Genomic DNA, 26,495 nt, shown 5'->3' with positions numbered 1-26,495 from the left:
CCCCCCTCTGGGGTCTCCTCTGCCCCCCCCAGGCCGCCCCCTGGGAGCCGTGTCCCCATATCTGGGGCTTTGGCTTTTACAGTCACCCCCCCAGCCCCCCCACCCCAGTGGGTGCCTGCCCCCCTCTGGGGGGTCTCCTCTGCCCCCCCCAGGCCGCCCCCTGGGAGCCGTGTCCCCATATCTGGGGCTTTGGCTTTTACAGTCACCCCCCCACCCCACCCCAGCCCCCCCCACCCCAGTGGGTGCCTGCCCCCCTCTGGGGTCTCCTCTGCCCCCCCCCAGGCCGCCCCCTGGGAGCCGTGTCCCCATATCTGGGGCTTTGGCTTTTACAGTCACCCCCCCAGCCCCCCCCCCACCCCAGTGGGTGCCTGCCCCCCTCTGGGGTCTCCTCTGCCCCCCCCAGGCCGCCCCCTGGGAGCCGTGTCCCCATATCTGGGGCTTTGGCTTTTACAGTCACCCCACCCCAGCCCCCCCACCCCAGTGGGTGCCTGCCCCCCTCTGGGGTCTCCTCTGCCCCCCCCCCAGGCCGCCCCATTCCCGGAGCCTCGCAAACACCCTGCGTGGGGCCCGGAGGGGCAGGGCCAGGCCCGGGCAGGAGCCGCCCCTTCCTGCCCCCCCGGGCCCGGGAGCCCTTCGTGCGGCCGCCGCGGCGGGGCCATGGCCGGGGCCGGGGCCGGGAGCCGCGCGGTGGGGCCGGGCGGGGACACGCGTGGGGCGGACACGCGGGGCGCGGAGCCCGGCGGGGCGCGGGAGGGGAGCGCAGCGCAGCGCAGCGGGGGGCTGGGGGGGCAGAGCGGGGGGTTTGGGGGTGTCCCGGGGGGTATAGCTGGGGGTTTGGGGCGTGTCAGTGGGGGGCAGAGCTGGGCTGGGGGGAACGGCTGGGGCTGGGGGCTGGGGGCTGTTTGGAGCTGGGGGCTTGGGGGTGTCCCGGGGGGGCAGAGCGGGGGGTTTGGGGGGTGTCCCGGGGGGGTATAGCTGGGGGTTTGGGGCGTGTCAGTGGGGGGCAGAGCTGGGCTGGGGGGAACAGCTGGGGCTGGGGGTTGGGGGCTGTTTGGAGCTGGGGGTTTGGGGGTGTCCCGGGGGGGCAGAGCGGGGGGTTTGGGGGGTGTCCCGGGGGGGTATAGCTGGGGGTTTGGGGCGTGTCAGTGGGGGTCAGAGCTGGGCTGGGGGGAACGGCTGGGGCTGGGGGCTGTTTGGAGCTGGGGGTTTGGGGGTGTCCCGGGGGGGCAGAGCTGGGGGTTTGGGGGGTGTCCCGGGGGGGTATAGCTGGGGGTTTGGGGCATGTCAGTGGGGGTCAGAGCTGGGCTGGGGGGAACGGCTGGGGCTGGGGGTTGGGGGCTGTTTAGAGCTGGGGGCTTGGGGGTGTCCCGGGGGGGCAGAGCTGGGGGTTTGGGGTGTCGGGGGGGTACAGCTGGGAGTTTGGGGGGTGTCAGTGGGGGGCAGCGCTGGGGGTTTGGGGGGGTGTCAGTGGCAGGGAGCAGAGCGGGGAGTTTGGGGTGTCAGAGTGGGGGGCAGAATGGGGAGTTTGAGGGATTTCGGGGGGGCAGAGCTGGGAGTTTGAAGGGTGTCAGGGGGTGGGGTAGAGCTGGGAGTTTGGGGGGTGTCAGTGTGGGGGGCAGAGTGGGGAGTTTGGGGGATGCCGGGGCCAGAGCTGGGAGTTTGAGGGGTGTCAGGGGGCAGAGTGGGGAGTTCGGGGGGTGTCAGTGAGGGGGGCAGAGCGGGGAGTTTGGGGGGTGTCTGTGGGGGCAGAATGGGGAGTTTGGGGGTGTCAGGGTGTGGGGCAGAGCTGGGGGTTTGGGGGGTGTCAGTGTGGGGGGCAGAGCAGGGAGTTTGGGGGGTGTCGGGGGCAGAATGGGGAGTTTGGGGGTGTCAGTGTGGGGGCAGAATGGGGAGTTTGAGGGATTTCGGGGGAGCAGAGCTGGGAGTTTGAGGGGTGTCGGGGTGGGGTAGAGCTGGGAGTTTGGGGGATGCCGGGGGTAGAGCTGGGAGTTTGGGGTGTCCTTGACTTGCGGGGGTGGGTCCATGTTCTGGAGGGGGGGGGCGTTGGAGCTGGGGAGACTGGGGCAATGTCTGAAGCTGGTTGCTTGGGAGGCGCGTGGGGCCAGGGGATGTTGGGAGCTGGGGGCTTGGGCTGCACCCCCGTCCCTTCACCACGGGGTCCTGGGATTTCTCTGGGAAACTTGGGCCCCCTTTCATTGCCCCCTCCCGGGTCTTCCTTGCTGAGGCTAAAGAAGACCTGGTTAAAAGTCTGAGTCCCAGGGACTCTGCATGGACATCTGCAGGCCCGGATGGGAGGCCGTTTGCAGCGGTTTGTAACCCCCCCCCCCCCCCCGCTTCTTCCAGGAGCCCCCCCGAGAGCATCGGGCCCCTCTGGGAAAAGAGAGAGAAGCCGCCGAAGCCGAGGAGCCGCGGCAAAGCCAGGAGCTGCTGGTAGGTGCCCAGGGCCCAGGTTCGCCAGGGATCCCGGTGCCCCGAGTGACGGCGAATGCAGGGCCCGGCCTGCCAGCCTCATCCAGGGACCCGTCCCCACCGGAGCCCAGGGTCCGACACGGGGGTGGCATGGTGCCCGTGGGGTGCGGGAGGCCGCTGGGCAGGAGCGGGTCAGTCTGTGTGAGCCCCGAGCCCCTGCCCACGGGCTGTCTGCGTGTCACAGTGACCGGGGAGCCTTTCCCGCACCTGGGGGGATGGGGAGGAAATGCCGGCTGCAGAGATGGAGGGTTTGGCCCAGAGCAATCGGATGAGGTTTTGGGGAGAACAGTCCCCCCCCATGAGCGATGTACAGCTCACCCCTGCCCTGCTCCGTCCCCCCTTGCTGGGGTAAATAACCTTCCCGTCCCCCAGCGCAAGAGATCCCGCGCTCTGGGAAATAACTCCCCCACCCGCCGGGAGGGGCATTTGTGGGTCTCCCCCGGTACCCACCCGCCCTCTCCCTGTGGCTGCAGAGCCGGACGGCAGCCGAGAGGCAGAAGATGGTCTGGGAGTGGCGGGAGCTGCGAGGGTTTCTGGCGGAGCAGGAGCAGCGGCTGCTGTCCCGGCTGGAAGAGCTCGAGAGAGCCGTTGTCCAGAGAAGGGATGCGGGCGCCTGCCGAGGGTCCCGGGAGATTTCCCTGCTCGGGGAGCGGGGAGGAGAGAAGGGGCAGCTGCTGAGCCCACCCCTGCAGGTCAGGCTGTCGTTGCAATGACCACACGCAGCGTTCCTGTAGGAGCGTCTCCGCCCCAGGCCCCAAAGCACTTTACAAAGGGGGGACAGGGGCATTGTCCCTATGGGAGAAAGGGGGAAAGCGGGGCAGAGCCCAAGGCCACACGCTGAGTCTGTGGCAGAGCCAGAGATGAGTCCTGGATGCTACAACCCCAAAACCTTCTCTCCTGCCCTGTCAATGTGTGTCTACATTTGCACTTGCAGGGTGAAATCCCCTCCCCCATGCCGAGGCCCCGAGCCAGGCCTAAGGCCCCTCTCACCCCAGGTGAACGGGTTTAATGGGGCCAGGGGGCTTGTGGGGCTCTCAGCCCTAGCGGGACTTTCACTCTCAAGGCGGAGAAATATTTTCTTCCTGTAAAGTGCCTGGGGAGAAACTTTCTCCAGTGGTGTCCTCCCAGCCAGGCTTCCTGGGGCTGCTGAGAACAAACAGCCCTGCTGGGGGGCCGGGGCGGGGGGCGGCAGCTGCTCTCTGAACGGGAACCTGAGAGTCTGAAATGCCCCAAACACCCGAGACGCCCAGGATGGCTGCCCTGCCGAGCAGGAGGCCTCCCCAGCCTGCGGCGCCCCCCTGACAGCCTCTCCTTTCTCTCCCTCTCAGGATGCTGGAAACCCTGGGAGCAGGTAAGTCCCCGGCTCCATTTCACTCCACCTCGTGCTGCCTTACGCTTGGAAACTGCACTTAATATTGCCTTTCCCCCGTCCTTGCAATATGAGACGAGCCGTCTCCCCTAGCAGCTGTCTCTGGCAGCTAATGAGGTCCCGCCAGGGCTGTCTGACATATGGCCCGTGGGCCGGACCTGGGCTGTCTGTCGTATTGTTGTAGCAGCATCACGTATTCACAGTGTGCAGAATCTCGGCTTTCCATTTTTTTTTTAAAGGAAGTTTCTATCCCTCCTGGTTTCAAAGAAACCCTCCCAAACGCAGACGGAGACACGTCGCCTCTCGGAGTCAGCCAACGCCATGGCTCGGACGGGCGTGAACTCCCCTGTCCTCCGTTCATCTCATTGGAGGGTCAGCTGAGATGATGACACTTCAATGTTCCTTGGCTGGTCGTGGGTGGAACGGGGAGAGGGCGGGAGTGAAGCCCTGGAGGGGTGGGAATAGGGAGTTCCTGTAGGGAGGAGAGACACAAAGACCGTGAAGAGCGAGAAACGGAGAAAGGAGGGGAACAAGAGGTGGAAATAGCAGGAGCCGTAGGAGCAGGAGGGGGCTATTTTCCCCCTGCGTGATGCTGATCGTGACAATCGAGGACTTAATAAATAACGGTAACGAATTGTTGGTGTGGGGATCCAGGCCCATTTCTCTCCCCTCCTTTCCCTAGCAGGGAGGATGGGACATTTGCGGAGCTGGAGAGGAGGCTCAGCGATTTCTCTCTGACAAGTGCCGTCCTGCAGCAGGTCCTGCGGGGATTCAAAGGTGAGTGGGAGTCTGGGGGTGGCGTCTCCTCTGGTTAGAGCGACCCCGGCCCTGGGGAGGAGTCGGGGACTCTCGGGATGTCACTGACCCCGGGCTCCATCTCGCAGCCCCAGCTCCGCGAGTCGCCCTTCCCCATGGGAGTCGCCCTGTGGGGCTGGCTCTGTCCGCAGCGGCTGCGATGTGGGCCTCGGTCTGTGTCCCCGTCCCGTAGTTTAAAGCGGTTCCATTAATAACCAATGGGGATTTCTCTATGAACGCGAGGGACTGAATCCTCACCTCTCCCGTCCTCTCCTTCCCCTAGAGACGCTGCGACGGGAGCTGGGGAGCGACGCAGGTACGTGTCCGTCTCTGACGGGCCGGGGGGAGATTTCACACCAATAACCATGTTCGCGACAGGGCATCACGGCCTCCAGCCCCCATGTGCCCCTGGAAAGGGTGGAACGACGTGACGCCGGGTGAGCCCCGGGACTGGTTCGCGCCTGCTGTGCGTCCGATGGGGATTCAGAGCGAATCCGGAGCTCAGGGGGGTGTTTCCCTTAGGGGCAGCAGGGAACAACCATCTGAAAGGTACGAGAAAGGGTGAGGCAGGACGAACCATCCATATGCTGAGCAGTCCGGCAGCTTTTAACGAGTGACTGAAGATGGACCCAGGAAGGTGCGGGGCAGGGAAGTCTTAGGTGGAACCCAGCTGTATAGACTGACTTCGAATGAGAAATGGGGCTGCTAGCAGGTGTACAGATGGGCTGTGAAGGGGAAGAGAGCGCGTGGTCTAATTTTGAACGAGAAGGAAGGTGCTATAGTGTATATCTGTGTTTCTCACACTTTTCCCGGCGGTGAGCTGTTGTATTGATTTTTCAAAGCTTAACGGGTTAAATGTGTTTATAAACTTTTGTACTGTTTAATATTAAGACAGTGATAGAAAGAAAACCTTTTCTTTCTTTCTTTCTTTCTTTCTTTCTTTCTTTCTTTCTTTCTTTCTTTCACAGAGGCTTTGCTTTTACTTTTCTTTTGGTAAACTCTTAAAAAACATTTATTTTTCGTTGAAATGGTCATGACTGAGCATGAGTTAATATTTTCACTTGCCACTCTGTTTCGTGCTTGGCAGGTGTGTGAGTTTTATAATTGTTTAGACGATTTGGTTTATTTGCACGTGTGGGTTTTGGGGGGTTTTTTTCCCCTATTTTTTAAAGAGATGGTTCATTTATTTTTTTGAACAAATTGAGTTAGTTTAACGTGTCTGCTTTGTTTTCTTTTGGCATTTTAGAATTTATTGTTAGGCCAGGTATGAAGATAAAACAGGCAACTAGGCCTCACATCGTTCGAATTTGTACATGATACGAAAGTTGACACATCCATTTTTATAGCTGATTTTAAGGCTAACAATACAGCAGCCACGTCAGGATACCAGCTGGCGACAGAATTTAGTTTAATTTTTCAGATTTTTTTTCTCTTATTCATAGATATATATATTTGCATCAGAATGCTGGCTCCTGTTTTTGAAGGAAGGAAGGATTTGCTATTTATATACGCCAAGGGAAAATTGGCACAAACATTTCCTTTATAAGACAGTTATTGCAATTTTTGTGGACAAATACTGATGACTTTTCCATTAATTATTGCCTTAAGATTAGTGTCCTGACACTGATGCAGTTGGGTTAATTTTTTTTGCTTTTAAGAACTGTTTAGTTTTAACAGACTTATTTTTTACTTTTTTTATTTCATCGTTGGAATTTAGGAGGTTCGTTTGGCACTTGGCACTTTACTCTTTCTTTATTTGTTTAGATTTTTGGTTCAGATTATAGGTTTTGATTTTTTTTTTTAATGTGTTTTGTTTAGATTTTGAAAGAATGACATTTTAATTAATGATGTAACTGAAGTGTCGTAGATCTTACTCTGTTACTCGTACCTTTTCGTAGTTTGAGGGGTGTTTTGGCAGTACTTGGTTGTTTACATAAGCAGTAGCTTGGGGGGGTTGAGTTTATTTTTGCATGCCACTCAGGACTTACACTGTGTTCTATCCATGCAATTTTTAAGCACACATTTTTTCCTTTTTGAGGGTAAAGTAAGCAAGGGGTTCGAGTTGTTTTTAACGTTTGTATGGCCTGATTTTGTGCAGGGTCCCAGTCCCGATGTCCGTGTAGTAATTTACTCAGGGGTCTGGTAATTTTGGCATATGTTGGGATGAATTCCCTGCAGTAACCGTAGATTCCCAGAAAACTACAGATTTCTCAAACATTGCGGGGGGGTTTAAATTAATTAGAGTTTGCACTTTGTGTTCTGGGGTCTTAGACCCTTAGCAAATTTTAAAGCCAGAATAGTTACCCTTCTTTGGATCATTGACTTTTGCCTGAGGATTTTTAGGTATTTTAGCACACATTTGTTGGTTTCTACGTGCTTTCGTAAGCATTAAAACAGTACTAAGCATTAAAACAGTACTAAGCATTAAAACAGTATTTACATAAGTAGTTATGCCTTTTTCACTCTCTCTCTTTCGCACATGCAATTCAGGCTGGTTTTCAAAAACAATTACTTTTGAATATTTTTCAATTCCTTTTGTAAGTTTTCACGATTAGCAATTTTGTTAATTTTTTCACATGTGAGAAATTATGGGCCGCTTTTGAGGGAGGATTTTTTTGATTGTTGAGCTGGTATTGTAAGAAAATTAAATAGGATTTCTTTTTTTTTTTTTAATTTAAAATTAATGTTTGCTGTTTAATTAGCAAGGCCTGGGGAGAATTTTTGTAATTTTTTTGAAGCAGTCAAACTGAAGGTAAGGTTCAAGATAACACACAGCCTCTCTAATAAAATTTTCAGGGTTTAGTTTTGGGATTATGCCAATTGTGGTGACTGATGGGACAAAGTTTTGTCATTTCCATGTGGAAGGAAACACTGTATCCGTTAAACTGTGCAGGACCTTTACAATGGAGGATGCCTACAACAAAAGCATTGCCCTCCTTAGAATTTAAGAGGTGAACGTTTTAAATGAATATTAAGTAGGGCTGTCGTTTAATTGCAGTTAAGTCAGGTGATTAACTCAGGGACCAGGTCATGGTTGTACAAGGTCTCAGTGGGTTTAGCCCTGGTGGGAAGGGTTGTGTATGTTCTGTAATAAAATAATAGAATGGCTCTTTATTTTCCCAGGAAAAGAGCTAGGGGGAATCAAGACGTGAAATGCACTGAGGTCCCTTCTGAACTCTCACCTGTTCTCCCTCTCACCCCGACAGGCTCTAGAATAACGTCTACATTTAGGGCCAGATTGCTTCATCCTCCCAGGCGAGGGGGAAGGGACATGGCTGAGCGGGAAGAGCAGGCTCAGGTAGGGATCGCAAGGGAGTTGTTGGTGTTTTCCTGCTGGAGGGAGAGGGGCAGCAAACACCGAGGCGTTTGGGGCTTCTGCGGAGTTGAGTCTGGAGGTGGGTGGGGGCAGGAAATCCACAGGCTGGAGAAAGGGAGGGGGGCAGGGGGTGACAAACCTGCTGGGGCTTGTTTTATTTGGGGACTTGATTCTAGGAACAGACCCCTTGGGGGTTATGGTGGAAAGTCCTTATTTGTGGAACAGGAGACACAGGAGACAACCCCACCACCACCCCCCAAGCCCCGCCGACCTGGGCTGGGAAAAATGACCAGACTCTCAGTGCTGGAGCACGAACCTAGTAAGCGGAGATAAGGAGGAGGCACCAGTGAGAGGGACTCAGGGAAGACACCCCATCCGCTCCCATCCAGCTGCTGGCCATGGGGAGAGTGTTCTCATTCCCACCAGGGAGTTGCCCCTGGTTCCTGCTGGGGAGGCTCCATCTCCTGTATCAGCCTCTGGCTAGTAGGGGGGTGATGAGTGTGAGGACCCCCTGCCCCCTCTCTTTGCTGGGGGGGGTGAGGGTCTCTCTCTTTCTCCCCTCACCCTGATGCTTCCTGGGTGCTCTGAACAGGGAGGGCCCCTGGGCCTCCCAGAGCTTCTCATTGACGGGCCTTGGTGCATCACGAAGAGTGGGGCTGTGAGTGGGGCAGCAGGTCCTGAGCGGGGGGGCTCTTGCTCTTTCAGGGGCCGGTGACCTTCGAGGAGGTGGCTGTGTATTTCACCGAGGAAGAGTGGGCTCTGCTGGACCCCGCTCAGAGAGCCCTCTACAGAGACGTCATGCAGGAGACCTACGAGAATGTGACCGCGCTGGGTAAGGGTTCCCGTCCCCGCGGTTACTAGAAGGGGAAGTGAAGAGTTAAGGTTCATGTAACCTTAACTCTGCCCTGTTTCAGCAACACCCCGGCATGCCAGTGACACACACACACCAGCGCTGTGCCCTGCCCTGCTACACAACGCTCTGGGAACAGGGCACAGGGGCAGTACACCACAAAGTCTGACGTCGTCTCTTCGCTAAGGCAAAACTTGGGTTTAGTTCCATCCTTGCAAACAGAAGCTGCTTGTTACCCTCTCTTTACCGTCACCCCGAGGATTCCTTCTGAGTCGTCGCCTTTGCTTACCCCTCACTGAGCCCTGGGGACCAGTAACACGAAGGCCACCAAACTGCTGACAAACCCGTGGCTGGAGCACACCCTTGTGCACCTTTCGTGACGCGACCCCCAACACTCGTCACTGAAATGAGGCACGCTTGGTCCTGCTAGGTCAGTGGTTCCCAAACGTTAACAACCTGTGAACCCCTTTCACTAAAATGTCAAGTCTCGCGAACCTAAAAATGGATATTTCCAGGGATTTTCTCCTTTACCTGAGCAAAAATTATAAAGCGGTGATCTTGGAAATATAACATTTGTTTTCATGACATGCTTATTACACACCACTAAAAATACTGTAATGATAATAAATACATTATGAAAATGGCAGCACTCTTCCAAGATCTCCCTTTCGTGGCTTGTATCACTTTGAATAAGCCTGTTGTAAGACGAGGCTCCTAGATTTCCTCCAGGAGTATCGGATGTGAAACCGCCTGAAGGGCTTTAAGAAGCCAGCTCAAAGAGTTCCTCCGACACAAACGTTCAGGTCTTGAGCAGTCCAGGCAAACAACGCACGTTACAACGAAGCTTAAACTTGTTCTTCATCATAATTTTAAAAACAACACTAGCTGCCTATTTAATTTTAAAAACAGCAAAAAATATCCACCTCCCTTTCCATTTCTTATGAGGAGTCTTGAAGTTTAAATCTCCTCAGTGTGATAGAGATGCTTGCTTGGATCTGCTCAGCTCTTGGAAGTCCAGGGGCTCCGGGCTGCTAGCCCCGTGCTGCCCGGGGTCTCTGGGGACAGCTCTGTCCACCATTAGGGATTTTTTTCCCGAGTACCCCCTGTAACATTTCCTGAACCCCAGTTTGGGAACCACTGCTCTAGGTTCACATGGACCTCTCTTCATATCACAGTCACAGCTCTGCCAAGCTGCTCCAACTAATCCCTCCACTGTCCGATTACAGCTACAGCTGACCCAGTGCACGCAGCTGGAGGGCATGCGGAGAAATGCTGGGATTCCCGTCTCTGGAACACAACCAGTAGCATGTTCCCTTAGTCCTTCCTCATATTGATGATAAATTCATAGGTTTTATGGCAAGAAGGGACTATAAATTCATCAAGTCTGACCTCATGTGTAACAAGCCATAGAATTTCATGCAGTTACTGTGGTATCGAGATGAATGGCTTGTGTATGACTAAATCATCCTCCTGTTTGAAGTGATGGAGAATCTGCCACTTCCCTTGGCAGTGTGTTCAGCTTTGGAACAGGGGACACAGCTGGAGCTTTGCTGTGGCAATCCCTGTCCCCTCCGACTATCGCTTTTCCACTTCTTATTACGATGATGCTATAAAACGGAGGGAGACCTCAGCGACCAGAACTTTCATCCAAGTCCAGACACAAGAGTCTTTCTTGTCTCTGCATAGAAGATGGACTGCCAGCTCCTACACAGGAAACGATTGTAGATATTTGCACAAAACCCTGGGGCCGTGTTCTCTGCCTCCAGGAGATTCACTGAGGGTTACAAGACCGACCAGGTCACTAGGATTTATGTTGGCTGGAGAGAACACACAGCCAATATGGCAACCAGTAATAATTTGTGAAGCCAGGCATCAGGATTGCCTCCATCTATAAAACAGAAGAGAATCCCATTGAGCTTCTCACCACTGAGCTCAACAAGACCTCCATCTACAAGCCACCAGAGATGCTTTTCAATTCCATCAACCCACCCGTACAATGAAGTACATACTGGGGATTTCAACAGCCACAGCAGTTCGTGGGGCAATACAGAGAACAAGGATGATGGAACCTTGCTCAAGACATAGGCTTAAGAGCCCAATTCGTGACCCAAAGCTACCAAGTCCCTTTCGCGGTGGCCGTTGGCAGTGTGGGTATAACCCTGACCGAGCCCTTGGTAGCTCATCCAGGTAGGAAATTGGAGTTAGACCCAGTTCTGAGATCACACCACCACCCTATCTGAGTGGAGGTAAACGGCTCAGTTGTTCCCTTTGTTCCATTCCGACGTTGCTTCAGCTTCCAGAGAGCAAACCCGCCAGCGTTCTCCGGAGATTTTTTTGACCTAGCTTTCGGACCTGGGGCATGGATACCCAGGGACTGTGGCTGCTTTTTCAGTTCGGTCTCTCTGTCTGTCTGTCTGCTAGGCTAAAGTCTCCTCGCGGATTTTGGAGAGAGTGTACCCAGGGCCTAGCATCCTGCTCAGCCATGCTGTATGAGCTATACAGGCAAAAATTCCAAGACGAGCCATTTGGAGATTACACAATCACCGCTGGTCAACATCTCCTGTTGGCAGCTGTCACAGGGTGTGGGGGAGTCAGGGCCCTGAACCCTCAATTCCTGCGATTCACTGTGCCTCTCAGCCAGCCAGTAACACAGAAGGTTTATTAGACGACAGGAGCACAGTCCAAAACAGAGCTTGTAGGTTCAGGAAACAGGACCCCTCAGACAGGCTCATTCTGGGGGCCAGGGACCCCAGACCTCGGTTCTGGGCCTCCCTCCATTTCCCTGGCCAGCTCCAAACTGAAGCCCCCTCCAGTCCCTCCTCTGGCCTTTGTCTGTTTCTCCGAGCCAGGAGGCCACTGGATCTCTTTGTTCTCCAACCCCTTCAGCTGGCACCTTGCAGGGGAGGGTCTCAGGCCATAAGATGCCAGGAGACAGGGTGTCGGCCATTCTCTGTGCAGACCACATCACACCTTCCCTCTAGGGCTCTGCAACAATCACACCCCCTTATCCCACCACCTAGATACTTAAGAAGGGCACAGGGGAAACTGAGGCACCCACACAGTATTCAGAGAAAACATTAAGAACATTCCCACTTCGTCACAGCAACTGCTCAAGAATGCCTAAAATCTTGGCAGAACTTGTTAGAATGCATGGATATGATCCATACAGCCAAACAGCGTGGTCAATCGTACGTAGACCTTCTGACAGTGCAAAGGTGGGTGGACGTTTCAACATCTTGGCTGATCCGATTGCTATGCAATGGGAGGGTTAAGGGAACCACTGCCAACTGGTCATCACTTTGGCAAATATCCCCGGATACATCCATATTGGATGAACGTAAGAACGGCCACACTGGGTCAGACCAAAGGTCCATCTAGCCCAGTGTCCTGTCTTCCGACAGTGGCCAGTGCCAGGTGCCCCCGAGGGAATGAACAGAACAGGGCAATCATCCAGTGCTGGCCTCAATGCCATGAGAACAGGGAAATCAGCAGGCCTCGATGCCCTCCAAACTTTCGGCCCACACAGGCAGAATTGGCTCCTAAGTAAGTTCAGTATCTGTGGCATCCAGCTCAAGATATTGAAAACCTGTCAGCAAGCCAAGAGAATAGCCCTTGTTAAGGAACCATCAGACCCAAAACACATTTGACCTGTCACACTCCTGTCCAATATTTTAAAATTGTTTGAGCAGCTGCTTTTATACTTGCCTTTACACAACTTTACCACTCCACTTCTTATCAGCGAACAGGCTGGCTTTCCCCTAGGGCTGTCGGGTACTGGACAGCTTCTGAATTTGACATAACATAGCAAAGATGGATCTAAAATGGGGTCGATTATGGCAGTGATGTTTGTTGATGTCTCATCTACCTATGAGACAGTCAGTCGTCGGGGGCTCCTTCTCAATGTACTAATGGTAACTAAGAACCACCACGTCATGAAGCTAATACTGACCATGCTGGAGAATGAAAGATTCTTCATAAACTTTTGTGGCAAACAGAGCCGGTGGCATTGACAGGAAAATGGCCTTCCACTAGGTAGTGTCTTGGCCCCTCCATTATTCAAACTCTACACAAACCATGAGCCAAGTTACCCCAGCACAAACTGGTTTATCTACTCAGATGATCTGTGATTAACCACACCGCACAAGGACTTTGGTATATTAGGGAGTACTCTGGTGCATTCACTATGCAGCCAGCCAACTGCATGCAAAATTCAGCAAATCAGTGCATTGTGTCTCGAAAATGGAGAGGCCAAATGCAAACTCAGCATCAGAGGCATTGTGTTATGCTTGACCACAGACTTTCCTTTAGAGCAGGGGTGGGCAAACTACGGCCCACGGGCCGGAGCCATTTTAAGCCAGCCCGCGAGCTCCCGGTGGGGCGATGGGTCGGGCCCTGATCCCCATCCCTTCCCTGATCCCCATCCGAACCCCTCGGTCCCAGAGCACCCTCCTACACCCCAAACTCCTCATCCCCAACCCCACCCATGTCAACAGCCTCTGCATCTTCACAGGTATTGCTCCTCCTCCTATATGCCGGGAACTTGCTAGGAGCGTCGAGTGAGGTCTATAAACTCATGAGTGGTATAGAGAAAGTAAAGAAGGAAGTGTTATTTACTCCTTCTCATAACACAAGAACGAGGGGCCACCAAATGAAATCAATAGGTAGCGGGTTTAAAACAAACACAAGAAAGTATTTTTTTCATGCAAAGCACTGTCTACCTCTGGAACTCCTTGCCAGAGGGTGTTGTGAAGGCCAAGACTATAACGGCGTTCAAAAGGGAGCTAGATAGATTCATGGAAGATAGGTCTATCAGTGGCTATTAGGGAGTGAGAAAGACTGGGGCAATGGGAGGAGAGGGAAGGGGTTGCAGTAGGGAGGGTCTGGTGGGAAGGGAAAGTTTCAGGGAAGCAGAGATTTAGAGCACTTCACTGAGGCACTTTTTTTGCCAAAGTCTCTAATGACTTCGCCCTAGGCGAAGCTGAGAACCAGTGCTCCATCCTCCCCCTCCTTGGCCTGACAGCTGCCTTTGACACCACCGGCCACGCTGTTCTTCTTGAAATCTTGTCTTCTCCTGTGGTCCCCTGATTCTCTTCCTACCTCTCTCATCTCTCCTTCATCGTGTCCTCTGGAGGATCCCCTCCATCCCCACTCCAGCTTGCTGTGTGTGTTCCACAGGGCTGCATCCTCGGTCCCTTCTCCTCTTCCTCCTTCTACACCTAATCTCTGGGCAATCTCCTCCACAAACACAAATTCTTCTACCACCTCCATGCCGATGACACACAGATCTATCTCTCTGCTCCCGGCCCGCCTCCTTCTGTCCACGTTAAAATCTCAGCCTGTCTCTGTGACATCTCCTTGCGGGTGTCTAACCATCAACGTCAGCAGAACAGCTAAAAAGACTGAAACAGAGATCTCAAAATGTTCCCCAAGCCATCCTGACGCTCCTCTCTCTGTCCCTGCAGACAGCACCACCATCCTTGTCACTCCGGCCCCTAAATTGGGAAACACCTTTGACGTGGACGTCGCTATAGGTCCTCACATCTAGGCTCTGTCTACAGCTTGCATTTTCATTCTGCATATGGGCCCTAAGGAACTTTTGCCCAGGTTCACCTCTCCTCTCTCAAATACTGCAGCATCCTTTCCTCTGATCTTGACAAATGCAGTCTTCCCCTGCTCGTATTCGTTCAGGAGGAAACCTCCGCAAAGCTGCCTTGTTCCCCTCAAACACTGAGGAGGAAAGAATTGGGGATGTTTCTTAGAAAAGAAGACGGAGGAGAGACGGGATAATCATTTTCCAGGGTGTTCAGAGTCATTTTAAAGACGATGGGGATCAGTTGGTTTCCATGTCCACCTGGGTGAGACAAGAAGTAGTTGGCTTGATCTGAAGCAAGGGACATTTGGGTCCGATACTAGGAAAAGTTTCCCAACTATAAAGATAGATAAATATTGGAATAGGTTACCAATGGGGGTTGTGGAATTCCTGTCACTGGGGTTTTTAAAAACAAGTTCGGCAAACACCTGTAAGGGATGGTCTAGGTGTACTTTATCTTGCCTGAGATTGGGGGTGGGGTGGATTAGATGACATCCTGAGGTCTTTTCCAGCCGTACATTTCTATAATTTTGATGATTCATTATCCTAGCCCTTCACATTGACCACATCTCCCTGCAGAGAATATGGGCATTTCTGTAGGGTTTTTGTTGTGTTTTTAAAATGAAAAACATGCGTGACTAAATCTCCCCTCTCACTTTCCTTTGTTGCCCAGTGGGTGTGAATTCCTCTTCTGGGACAGGGAATGTACTGGCTGTTGGCGTAACATAGGCCTGTCTGGGTTGGCAGGGATACACTGTTCAGAACTGAATGGAGCTCCCTGCAGAGACATTGGAAGACTCAATGGCTTGTATGAGCGGGAGCCGAGGGACTCAGAACATGGGAACGCACCAGGGTTGCTACATGGGACAAAGGGAGTAGGCAGAGACAGACTGGACTGGGCAGACTGCCTGAGGCAGGAAGACCGAGATGAAATGGAGCAGCTTTGGGAAAACCTGAGCAGATGATTCTGACAACATGAACCTTGAGTTAAGTTTTGCTTTACCAGCTTGGCCTAAGGGTGTTTGAATCCCACGCCTCGTAAATGGTGGCTTGTTTTGGAACGGCTGTCTTGCATGGCTGCAGATACCGACTGATTGCATCACGCCGCAAGAGCGAGCGTCTCTGCCGGGAGCCTGAACTCGTGTGACTTCCCTGAAGAACCTCAGTGAGAAACTGGATTGTAGCTTGGGGTTCTCAAGCTGTGGGGGCGGGTGGGCTCGAGATCCCTGGGCTCCAGGCCGAGCGGCCGCATCAAAGCAGTGTTCCCACAAGCTATTTTTAACACACTAGTGTGAGACCCGCTTGCACGGGGTCTGTAGACCCAGGCTAGAAGGCCTCTCGCTCCCGGCTGCGGTCGCACCCGAAAGAAGGCAGTCCCAAGAGGGAGATGGTATCAAAGGCTGGCTCGTCGAACAGCCTGTAAATCCGTGACGCTGCCCAGTCTTTGAATCCCTCCACTGGCTCCCCGTCTCTATTGCGTCAAACATCACCCGCCTCTCTTCGCTTTCAAGACCTTTCACGGCCTGTCTCCCCCTTACGTATCCTCTCCTACATGGTAATGGCTAAGATGCTGGGACTGCTGCCATCAGGACATCTGTCTCTTGTCTGATTCTTCGATTGTCAGCGCCTTGGGGCAGGGACTGTTTGTTTGTTCTGTGTCAGTAGAACGACCCGCACGTGGCGGTCCTGGTCCCTGGCTGGGGTTGCTAGGCATAACAGTAATTAATAACAATAATTAATAATAGAAATAAGAATAATGCGGAGGCACCAAGGAGCGGAAAGGAGGATGTCGGAGAGGTGGGAAGGGGCTGGGGGTAGTGGACCGGGGAGGGTATGGTTGGGGGCAAAGTCCTACTGTCCTGAGCCCTCCTGGCTCACAGGAGCAATGCGGGGCAGAGGGGGTGTGCAGATGCCCTAGGGAGTTTGGGGGTGCCATGCAGGGTTGGAAGCAATGGGAGGGCATTGGATCAATACTGCATGGGGCTCGGAGGGTTGATGTTGGTGGGAGTAAAGGGAAGGGTGGATGCTCTGGGAAGTGGGGGAACTAGTAATGGGAGGGAGGGAAGGGATAATTTTTTGGGGAGGAGCTTCTGGGAGTTAGGAGCAAGGAATTCTAGAGCCACAGAGCTAAAAGGGACCACAAGGGTCATCTCATCTACCCCTCCCTCCCCCCCCCCCCCCCCCCCCCGCCGCGAAGATGCAGGATTTGTTGTGTCTAAGCCACCCCAGACACACACAAGAACATAAGAACGGCCATACTGGGTCAGACCAAAGGTGCATCTAGCCCAGTGTCCTGTCCTCTGATAGTGGCCAATGGTAGGTGCCCCAGAGGGGATGAACAGAACAGGGAATCATCAAGTGATCCATCCCCCGTCACCCATTCCCAGCTTCTGGCAAACAGAGGTGAGGGACACCGTCCCTGCTCATCCTGGCTAATAGCCATTGATGGACCTATCCGTCCATGAATTTATCTAGTTCTTTTGTGAACCCTGTTATGGTCTTGGCCTTCACAACATCCTCTGGCAAGGAGTTCCACCGGTTGACTGTGCCTTGTGTGAAGAAATACTTCCTTTTATTTGTTTTAAACCTGCTGCCTATTAATTTCATTGGGTGACCCCTAGTTCTTGTGTTATGAGAAGTAGTAAACAACACTTCCTTATCTACTTTCTCTACACCAGTCATGATTTTATAGACCTCAATCATGTCTCCCCTTAGCCATCTCTTTTCCAAGCTGAAAAGTCCCAGTCTTATTAATCACACAGGTATCCAGCCTTCAGGGAACACTTGGGACAGTGGGAGGGCATGGTGGAAAGTGTTTGGGGGAGCAGGAATTTTGGGGAAACAGCGATCAAGGAGAGCTGTGGGCAATAGGAGGGAAGGTGAGAACACAAGAAGTGGGTGTTGGAGTCCCAGGAGGTGGGGAGAGCTGAGAGCAGTGGGTGGAAGGGAAGTGGGTGTCATAGTGAGTGAGAGGATTAGCCGTTCCTGTGTCCCTTTCACGGTCTATATAAGTGCCCTGCCTGGGGCCTTTCCCTCTCCCGTAGTGGGATACTTTAATTCTTCTACTCTTAGACCAGGCCCAGGGCTGCAATACCCTGTACCTTGGGAAGGTCTGGGGTCAGTGGTTTTTTGCAGTAGGAAAAAAGGAAGACAGAAAAAAGGGATTTTGTCATAACAACCACTCTTGACACATGCCTGCCTTCTCTAAATGCTCAGCTAGGCAGATCTGTCTTCTTCAGACACCCCAGTAGGTTCCATGTATTTCTGTTTCTTTCTCCCAAACAACCATCTGAACAGCCAGGCTCCTTTTGAGAGAGAATCCCTTTTCAAACTGCTCCAGACCTTTCGATCTCCTAGATCCCAGGGCTTTGGCCCTCGGCATTTAACCCAGTTCTGTAAACTGGCTTGACCCAGCAGGTAGAGAGGCTCAAAGCTAATAGTGTGGACCTTGTCTCTTAACAACACCTTCCCTTCCTATACGTTTTCCTTACAGCCTTCCTTTTAAACGAAAACAAATAATTCATCCAGCAAATATCCCAATAACCAAGTCAACATCAATAATTAGGGCCCTGCCAAATTCATGATCCACTTTGGTCAATTTCGTGGTCGTAGGATTTTAAACATTTTCCGTGTCCTAGATTCAGATATTTAAATCTGGACTTTCGTGGTGGTGTAATCAGGGGTGTCTCGATCGAAAAGGAGGCCAGGGGAGAATCGCAAGGCTAGTGTAGGGGGGGTCATGGTATTGCCACCCTTTCTTCTGCCCTGCTGGCGGGGAGCCCAGGTCTGAGGGCAGCACAGAAGTAAGGGGGGCGATACCATACCGAGCCACCCTCACCCCTATGCTGCTGCTGGCCGTGGCATTGCCTTGAGACTTGGGTTTCCAGCAGCAGCCGCACGGAGTTTTCTGCAGCCGGGCGAGGTTCCCAAAGGTGGGTCTCACCCAGCTCAGGGAGTGGCCCGTGCAGGGGAAGAAGAAGTCCCATCCCTCCCCAGCCCAGCCTGGAGGAGTAGTTGGAGCTCAGCGCATGGTAGGACCCCCCACCCCGAGCTGGGGCACCCACAGCCCTGCCACTCCCCGGCTCTGGGCCCAGTGCTTGCGGGGGTTAAAGAGGTCTTGGGCTGGCTGTTTGTGGGTGTGGGTGGGGGGGGGGGTGATCCCAGTGCCCCCCTGACTGCAGTGTCCTGGGTGGTCACGCACAGTGCCCATCTGTAAGGCTGGCCCTGCCCCCCCCCCCAAAGTGATGACCTTACCTCATGCTTCTGACAGCGTTACTGAAGAAACTTTTCCGGGCAGGATCCCTCCCCCAAAGTCCAGCAGCTCTTTCTTTTGACATCTCCGGTGGGAGGAGGGAGACAGGGTGAGAGACCCCTTCTGGTGTTTGCCCTCATTTTTATACTGGTCACCCTTTGAAATGCATCTTCCTGGAAATGACCCCTAGATAACATTCTCTCTAGCTGAGAGGGGAGGTTAGCTAAGTTGTTTGCTAAGATGCAGTTCTGTTTGTTCTGGCCCCCTTTCCTTTCCAAAGAAAGGCCCCTTGATAGTTGATGGCCCGTCGGCGTTGATGACATCTGGCCGGGCATTAATTTGTCTTGGAGAAACATGTTTACCTTCTCCACAGACTTGTCTGGTAAACACACTTTAGCATGTTTCATCATTTCATCTTATGTTCATAACTTTACATATGATGTTGTTACATACATTTTGCCCTGCTATTGTTGACCAAGTTATTAGTTTTCAAATTATACCTTACAAGGCATATTTTGTGCTAAGATTATTACAGTAATGTGCAGGATATGAACACAGGGGTGCATTCTGTCACCGTGGTAATGCAACTTCTGGGGACTCGGAAGGTCTTGATTTCCCTCCCCATCTATACCAGCTGCAGTCTTTCTTCACTGCAAGCTCTTTGGGGTCTTTGAGTCAGTCCCTCCTGAGGTCACGTGGCCCAATTCCTGTTCCTCATATTCTCTTTTTCCAGAGGAATTAGAGTCTGTTGCTCCTAAATTATAGCATCTGATTCCCCAGCCTTCTCCACACGCTGCGGGATTTTCATACTCCCGCCTATTACACCAGAGTTGCAATATTTCCTAATTCCTCAGAATGTGCTTTCCTTACATCTCCACCGCTACGATACTGTGTTCAGGGACATCCTCACTCCCTCCTGTTCCTTTCTTCACTGAACCCCACATCCCATACTGATGTCTCCCAGCTTCCCTGTGACTCACTCATTGTCTCTGGGCCTCTCTTTGTCAGTAAGAAGCAGTTCCAAGTGGTTTCCCACTGGCTGCAACCTTCACTTTCTCGGATGTGGAGTTACCTTCTCTGTCCTTTGGGACCGTTTAATGATGATTGTCTGGCTGTGTGTGTTCACAGCAGAAATGGGGATGGTTAAATCCCTCATTAAGCAGTGCCCTACACGTTGTATGAGTAGGGGCATTGCCAGCAGATCGAGGGACGTGATTATTCCCCTCTATTCGGCACTGGTGAAGCCACAGTTGGAGCATTGCGTCCGGTTTTGGGCCCCCCAGTACAGAAGGGATTGTGGACAAATTGGAGAGAGTCCAGCGAAGGGCAACAAAAATGATTAGGGGACTGGAACACATGACTTATGAGGAGAGGCTGAGGGAACTGGGATTGTTTAGTCTACGGAAGAGAAGAATGAGGGGGGATTTGATAGGAGCCTTCAACTACCTGAAGAGGGGGTTCCAAAGAGGAAGGAGCTCGGCTGTTCTCAGTGGGGGCAGATGACAGAACAAGGAGTAATGGTCTCAAGTTGCAGTGGGGGAGGTCTAGGATGGATATTAGGAAACACTATTTCACTAGGAGGGTGGTGAAGCACTGGAACGGGTTCCCTAGGGAGGTGGTGGAATCTCCTTCCTTAGAGGTTTTTAAGGCCCGGCTTGACAAAGCCCTGGCTGGGATGATTTAACTGGGAATTGGTCCTGCTTTGAGCAGGGGGTTGGACTAGATGACCTCCTGAGGTCCCTTCCAACCCTGATCATCTATGATTCTGTGATTTGTGCACCTGGGAGGTGGCCCCAGCATATTACTTCTTTAAAATGGTCTGGAGTTAAAAGAATGGAACATTTTATTGTGACAAATGTCCCATGAACTCCCCTGATCTTTTCTCTAAGCAGAGTTTCCAGTTCCCAAGTCTGCTGTGATCTCCCAGCTGGAAGGAGAGATAAAGCCAGAGGTCCCAGATGTCCAGGGCTCAGAGGAAAGAAAGATCTGGAGGGATGCCTGCCCAGGTGAGGAATCATTAAACCAGTTCAAAAGCTGGGAGTGCCTCAAGGAAACAGCTGGGATTCCCTACAAGGACCTTGTGAGCTCTCTGAGTTCAGGATTGTTCCAAGCAGCTGTCATAGCCTCATGGCAGATATCGCTCATGGCTTCCTACCCATCCTGATTGACCCCTGGCAGTGGCTCCTGCCTTGACCTCCCCTCCCATGGGCTGTAGAAGTAAGATTTTATGCCCTTTTCTTTGCTGTGTGGGAAAGAGTTTGGTGGAATTCAGATCCTGTTTTTTTTCTGTCTCACTACCACTTATTTTGGTTTGCCCTCGCCTTTTTCATCCCTGTTTCTGAGGTTTCTCTCTGTTTCTCAGCAGGTCATGGGACAGTGAGTAAGAACGAGGAGCAGAATCCACAGGAGGAAGATGCTGAGCAAGTGGGACCCTACGTGGGGTTATCCCAACGCTCCAAAGGGAATGTGTCCAGGAGTCACGAGCAGGGAAAAGACGGTGAGAGTGAGCACAGGCCAGAGAGAGAGCAGAGAAACCAGACAGGAGAGAACATGAGTATATCCATTAATTACTGGGAAACTCCCAAGGACCAGAAGGAAACCACAGCCCAGAAGAGAATCCCAACAGGAGAAAGAAACAACACATGCCCTGAGTGTGGGAAAACCTTCAGTAGCCACCCACACCTTAAAGAACACCAGAGAATTCACACAGCGGAGAGACCCTATGAGTGCAGGAAAACCTTCCCACTGAGCTCACGGCTTATTGCCCATCAGAGGCTCCCCACAGGGGAGAGACCCTCTGAATGCTGCGCATGCGGGAAAACCTTCACTCGGAGTTCGTCCCTTATTGCCCATCAGAGGATCCACACAGGGGAGAGACCCTATGAATGCCGTGAGTGTGGGAAAACCTTCAGTAGCCGATCGGGCCTTTTTGACCATAAGAGAAGCCACAGCGGGGAAAGACCCTATGAATGCTGGGAATGTGGGAAAACCTTCACTCGGCGCTCACACCTGGTTACACATCAGCGAATCCACACGGGAGAGCGCCCCTATGAATGCCGTGAGTGCGGGAAAAACTTCTCTCAGCTCTCAGTCCTGATCAGACATAAGAGAACCCACACGGGAGAGAGACCCTATGAATGCTGCGAGTGTGGGAAAAGCTTCACGCAGAGCTCATCCCTTATTACACACCAGAGAATCCATACGGGGGAGAGACCCTACGAATGCCACGAGTGCGGGAAAAGCTTCGCTCGAATCTCCGCTCTTGTTACACATCAAAGCACGCATGCGGGAGAGCACCCCCTTATGAGTGCTGTGAGTGTGGGAAACGCTTCACTCGGAACTCAACCCTTATTAAACCTGAGAGAGTCCACCTGGGAGAGCAACCTTATGAATGCTGGAAAACCTTCACTCGGTGCTCACCCCTTATTACGCATCAGAGGATCCACATGGGAGAGCGACCTTATGAATGTGACGAGTGCGGGGAAACCTTCAGTCCGAGTTCATCCCTTATTACCCCGCGTCAGAGAATCCACACAGGGGAGTGATCCTGTGAGCGTGGGAAAAGCTTCACTCGGAGCTCAACACTTATTAGGCACGAGAGGGTCCACACAGGAGAGAGACCCTATGAGCGCTGTGGGCGTGGGAACACCTTCACATGGCCTATTGCACATCAGAGAATCCATACAGGTGAGTGCCCCTATCAATGCTCCTAGTGCACGGGAAGCTTCTCGCAGCACTCAGCCCTTGCTGCACATCGGAGGGTCCACACAGGAGAGAGACCCCAGAGACGCTTCTTGGGAGAAAAGCTTCCGTCCGCGCTCAGCCCTTGTTTATCATCAGAGAATGGCTAAGGGAGATCAACATTACAAACCTCTTGTCTAGAGCCGACAAAACATTGCTTTCCTTTAATACTGTGGCTAATTCCCACACAGCGGCCTTTCAGGCTGTTTGAATCATTTGCATCGCCGCGGTCTCTCAGATCTGCCAGTGAGTTGCCCTCTTGTGCCTTTTAAAACTTGCCATTCTTTGGGGTGAGTCCTGTTGCTGTATCAACTCCTTTGTGTTATGAGTCATGGGAGTGTGTCCCCCTCCTACCAGGAATGTCCCGCAGCCCCAGGTTGGGGTGGTAAAGCTAGCAGAAGTGAACTACACTGACATCAAAGCTCCCTGATCTTGCCATGTAAAAACATAACTCTTCTTTCAGTAAAAACAAAGCCTGTGTATACTGGCTGCGATTATCTAGCACATTTCCTCATGGCCTGACCTAACCTCGATCCGTTCTCCTCGTCTAAACAATCCTGGAGCATCACACTGATACTAAAACAACGAGGAGTCCGGTGGCACCCTAGGGACTAATGGATTTATTTGGGCCTGAGCTTTCGTGGGTAAAAATCCCACTTCTTCAGCTGCACCTGGTCGCAGGGTGCTTTGGAAAGGGTTTGCCATGTCTCATGATGCAGGCATGTTTATACTGTTCCTCTCACTGCAAAGGAATTGTTACAGTCGCCTCATTCCCCCTTTGGGGATAGATTGTCTCATTCCCAGTTGTTCTCATGTTGCCTTGGGTTGTGCTGAATGGGGGGAGGGGTGTATTGCTTTTCTTATTTAAATATAACACAGAACAGGAGCAGGAAAGGAAGTGTTGTTTCAGCCTCTGTGACACAAGAAAGAGATGTGGTGGCTCCTAGAGATTACCTCCTTCCCTAACACCCCAGGCGTGTTACCTTCTTTCTGGGCCGTGCTGAGTTTATCTTTTTCACGTCCGCCCCAGCCATCTCCCTAAGTGTCACATGATGCAGCGTTCTCCGCTCTCGCTGCTGGGCAGTTGCACTTTGCTACTAAATTCGGGCTTGCGTACACTTAAAACACTGATGTAGCTCTTCACCGCCCTTAGGGTACGTCTACACTGGCAGGTTTCCGCGCCGCGAGTTACACCCCTTTCATTAAAACGCTGGAATTGAACAGCCGTTGCGTGGCCACCCCGTCACATCCAGGTTAGCAGCTCTTGCCACAGCAGTGCATTGCGGTCGCTGTCCCACTCTCGGGCATCCGACTACGTTGCCAGCTGCTTTTCAGCCGAAGTGGGGCGGGGGGAGTGTGTGCGTGTGAGGGGAGAGAGAGACCGTGTGTTTTGGGGGACAGAGTGTGTACCAGCATGCTGTCTTGTAAGTTCAGACAGGGGCAGGAAGCAACCAGTCCTGAGGCAGGGGGAGGGGGAAACCCCGACATCAGCCCCCGCCTCCCTCCCTGGGCTCTCTGCACCGCGGTCTCTTTCGCTCTCTCTCTCACACACACCTGCCTCTGTGTTCAACGGCGCGAGCCTTCCACATGAACGGTTTGCTTTGTGTCCCGGAGCAGATCCGCACGCAACAGCTGTCAGAAGCGGTGCTCTGCCAGGGAAGGGGCCACACGTCTCCAGGGCAGCTGAGTTCAAAACCGGGAGCGGCAGAGCGGTCCCTTGAGGCATTGCAGGACCGCTCTGGAGGCCAGTTACAGCACGGGGAGCAATCAAGTGTCTACACTGGCAACAGAGCGCTGGAGCCCCTGTGCCGACAGCCGGGCGACTCTCCTCGGGGTGGGGTTTTTGCGGTGTTTCCGCACACAGAGTCGCTTTGGCAGTGTGGACCCGTTGGCAGTTTGAGCGTGCTTTACTGTGCAGAAACTTGCCAGTGCAGACAAGCCCTAAGAGGTGGCAGGTAGGTTGACAGGGAAATTCTTCCCTTGACCTAGTGCGATCTACACTAGAAGTCAGATTGGTTGAACTGCTTCTCTCAAGGGTGTGGAAAAATCCACACCCCTGAGTGATGGAGTTATACTGACCTAATTTCCTACTGTAGACCAGACCTTGGGCTCATTAAGGCGGGAGATGAAGGTGTCACAGACCTGGGAGACAAATTTGAATGGATCCCAATCTCAGTGATCATTCAGAGTATAAATCCCTCTGTCTATCTACTGGCAAAGCCACTTCTGGGCTTTTTACTGCTGACAGGAAGGTTGCAGATGGGCAGGTTGGGAGTTTTTTCTCCACTCCAATGCTGCTAACTTTTGTAAATAAGATGATTCAATAAGTGCTGAGAGAAGTAGTTTTGAATGGATCAGAGGAGAATGCTATGGGAGAATGTGTTCCTGATTCTGAGCCATATATATAACCTGCTCCGGAACTTCATTTTATATGAAACTGAAAGTGTCTTATACCTCTCTGTGCTGTGGGTTTTCCTCTTTTTTTCTGAAGTCTATTTGCTCACATAATTGGATATTAGTTTTGTTTGACTGAGTGAAGCTCAGATTTATTAGGGACTTTAACCAATAACCGTTTACTAAAATAACAATTTCTTATGTTATTTTTGCTCTTCTCCTGCACCTCCATGATGACATGGAGGAAAGTCAAGTGCCGTTCAGTCAACAGGAGAGAATACGGCATGCTATTGGGCATGCTACCAAGGAAGTCTCCATTCTGAAATGGTGAACAGCACACCCCAAATTGTGCAACTAACAAAAGGAAACTGCATATGATTACAGTGTTGTTCGGTTCTTTAGGTAAATGTTGTCTCAGATGCCCCAAGGAGAGAATTCCTCAGTAAGGGATTTGGAAGTTGGCAAAATACCCTTGTATTTGATTCCCAAAGTAGTTACGGTCTAGGTCTCAATATATCTCCTAGCTAAACCTATGATATGGATAACGTTGTCCCCATCTATGTAGATGGGGAGGACGTAGAAATGGCATTTTTGCTGAACACATCTTTTGGAGATGCTTCAAATGTGTGTAAAATGAAATCAGGGTTGAATGTGAGATCGCTGCAGTACGTCTGTTTTTGAATAGATGCCCCACCTTTGGTGGCTTACAGGGATTCAGATCCAGGTCTGTTTCTAGTCCCTAATTAAGATCCGTGCCACCATATTAAAGACACAAATTGGGCATGTTTGGGGAATATTCCTCATGGCTACTGAAAAGTGCCTGGTTTGGTAAAGGAGTTTACTTCAGTGAAGTGTACATTTTCCTTCACAAAGGCCAAAGATTTGGCAACAAGTCCAGTATTAATAGCAGGTACACCGTGGGTGGTTTTCACCCCAGAGAAGGAGACCAGGCTGATATAGGCCCTGATAAAACTGCTTTCATAACACAGCTCCCTAGTTCAGTGGAATGTATTGTGGTCCCAAAGGATGCTATGATTAAACCGGAAACAAGTATCCTCTACCACTTGGATCCCAAGTTTCATGAGGCTTACAGAGAAGCCGGTGCCTTTGGAGTAAAGGGACTGGATTTGACATAATTCGTAGCCATCTTGTGCACTTAGCCCACCAGAAGCTGGAAGCAAGAACACCACATAGGAATAATTTGGCCTTGCTTAGGCAGACAGAACAAAAACAGCGGCAAGCTGCAGTTTTACTAAGTAAAAATAATAAAGTGAAGGGACAAATTCATAAGAAGGGAGGAAATGTAAAAAACTGACCTTGAATCTGATTGTCTGTGTTGGTAAGTTCTTTTGCTAAACCTGCTTTGCTGTTAAGGAGAATAATGAATTATTGCTAGAAAAATCGATAGCCTATTAGGGGCTATTATAAGTTTATGTGTTTTGTCAAAAGAAAATCTATAAAAAGTTTAGTGAGAAAGTGTGCATGGAAGCAGTCCAAGGAGCTTTTCTTTGGGCAAGGGCCTGGCACCTAAAGTGCTCAGCAGCTGGACAGAAGGAGGGCCCCTGGAAGGCTGGTTGTGGATTCCTCAAAAGCATTTCAAACTTTAGGTAAATATAAATGTGTTGAATGCTCGAACTCTACTGCTACAGCATGTATATGTGTGTGTGTGCTTCAAAGCTAATAAAAAGCAGTTTTAAATAAAAGCACTTATCAAACGGA

The 26,495-nt window shown here is 51.9% G+C and overlaps 1 protein-coding gene across 5 annotated transcripts; it reads left to right on the top strand.

Moving 5' to 3' along the window:
- The first annotated feature begins 621 nt into the window (after positions 1-621).
- LOC311514098 (uncharacterized protein) lies at positions 622-26,495 on the top strand. 5 transcript variants are annotated; one of them, XM_084616452.1, is made up of 10 exons: positions 622-687; positions 2,344-2,430; positions 2,943-3,161; positions 3,798-3,820; positions 4,524-4,615; positions 4,917-4,949; positions 7,840-7,931; positions 8,655-8,781; positions 20,534-20,647; positions 21,004-26,495. In XM_084616452.1, the coding sequence occupies exons 1-10, from the start codon at positions 658-660 to the stop codon at positions 22,521-22,523; spliced, it is 2,337 nt and encodes a 778-aa protein (XP_084472578.1). In that variant the 5' UTR covers positions 622-657; the 3' UTR covers positions 22,524-26,495. The 5 variants fall into 5 exon arrangements, with proteins under 5 accessions (XP_084472578.1, XP_084472579.1, XP_084472577.1 ...); XM_084616453.1 differs by having other exon boundaries at positions 4,521-4,615; positions 21,007-26,495; XM_084616451.1 differs by having other exon boundaries at positions 4,521-4,615.

Source organism: Lepidochelys olivacea (assembly GCF_965140295.1).
Source record: "Lepidochelys olivacea isolate rLepOli2 genome assembly, chromosome: 28".
NCBI lineage: Eukaryota > Metazoa > Chordata > Testudines > Cheloniidae > Lepidochelys > Lepidochelys olivacea.
The sequence above is the reverse complement of the archived record's forward strand: the minus strand, read 5'-3'. Positions and strand labels throughout refer to the sequence as shown.

What these genes read in the sequence shown, in the direction of transcription:
- LOC311514098 (XM_084616451.1), top strand. Translation starts at nt 658, where the DNA reads ATGGCCGGGGCCGGGGCCGGGAGCCGCGCG. An exon ending in GGCAAAGCCAGGAGCTGCTG is followed by an intron (nt 2,431 to 2,942) that starts GTAGGTGCCCAG and finishes CTGTGGCTGCAG; the next exon opens with AGCCGGACGGCAGCCGAGAG. An exon ending in CTGGAGGGATGCCTGCCCAG is followed by an intron (nt 20,648 to 21,003) that starts GTGAGGAATCAT and finishes TCTGTTTCTCAG; the next exon opens with CAGGTCATGGGACAGTGAGT.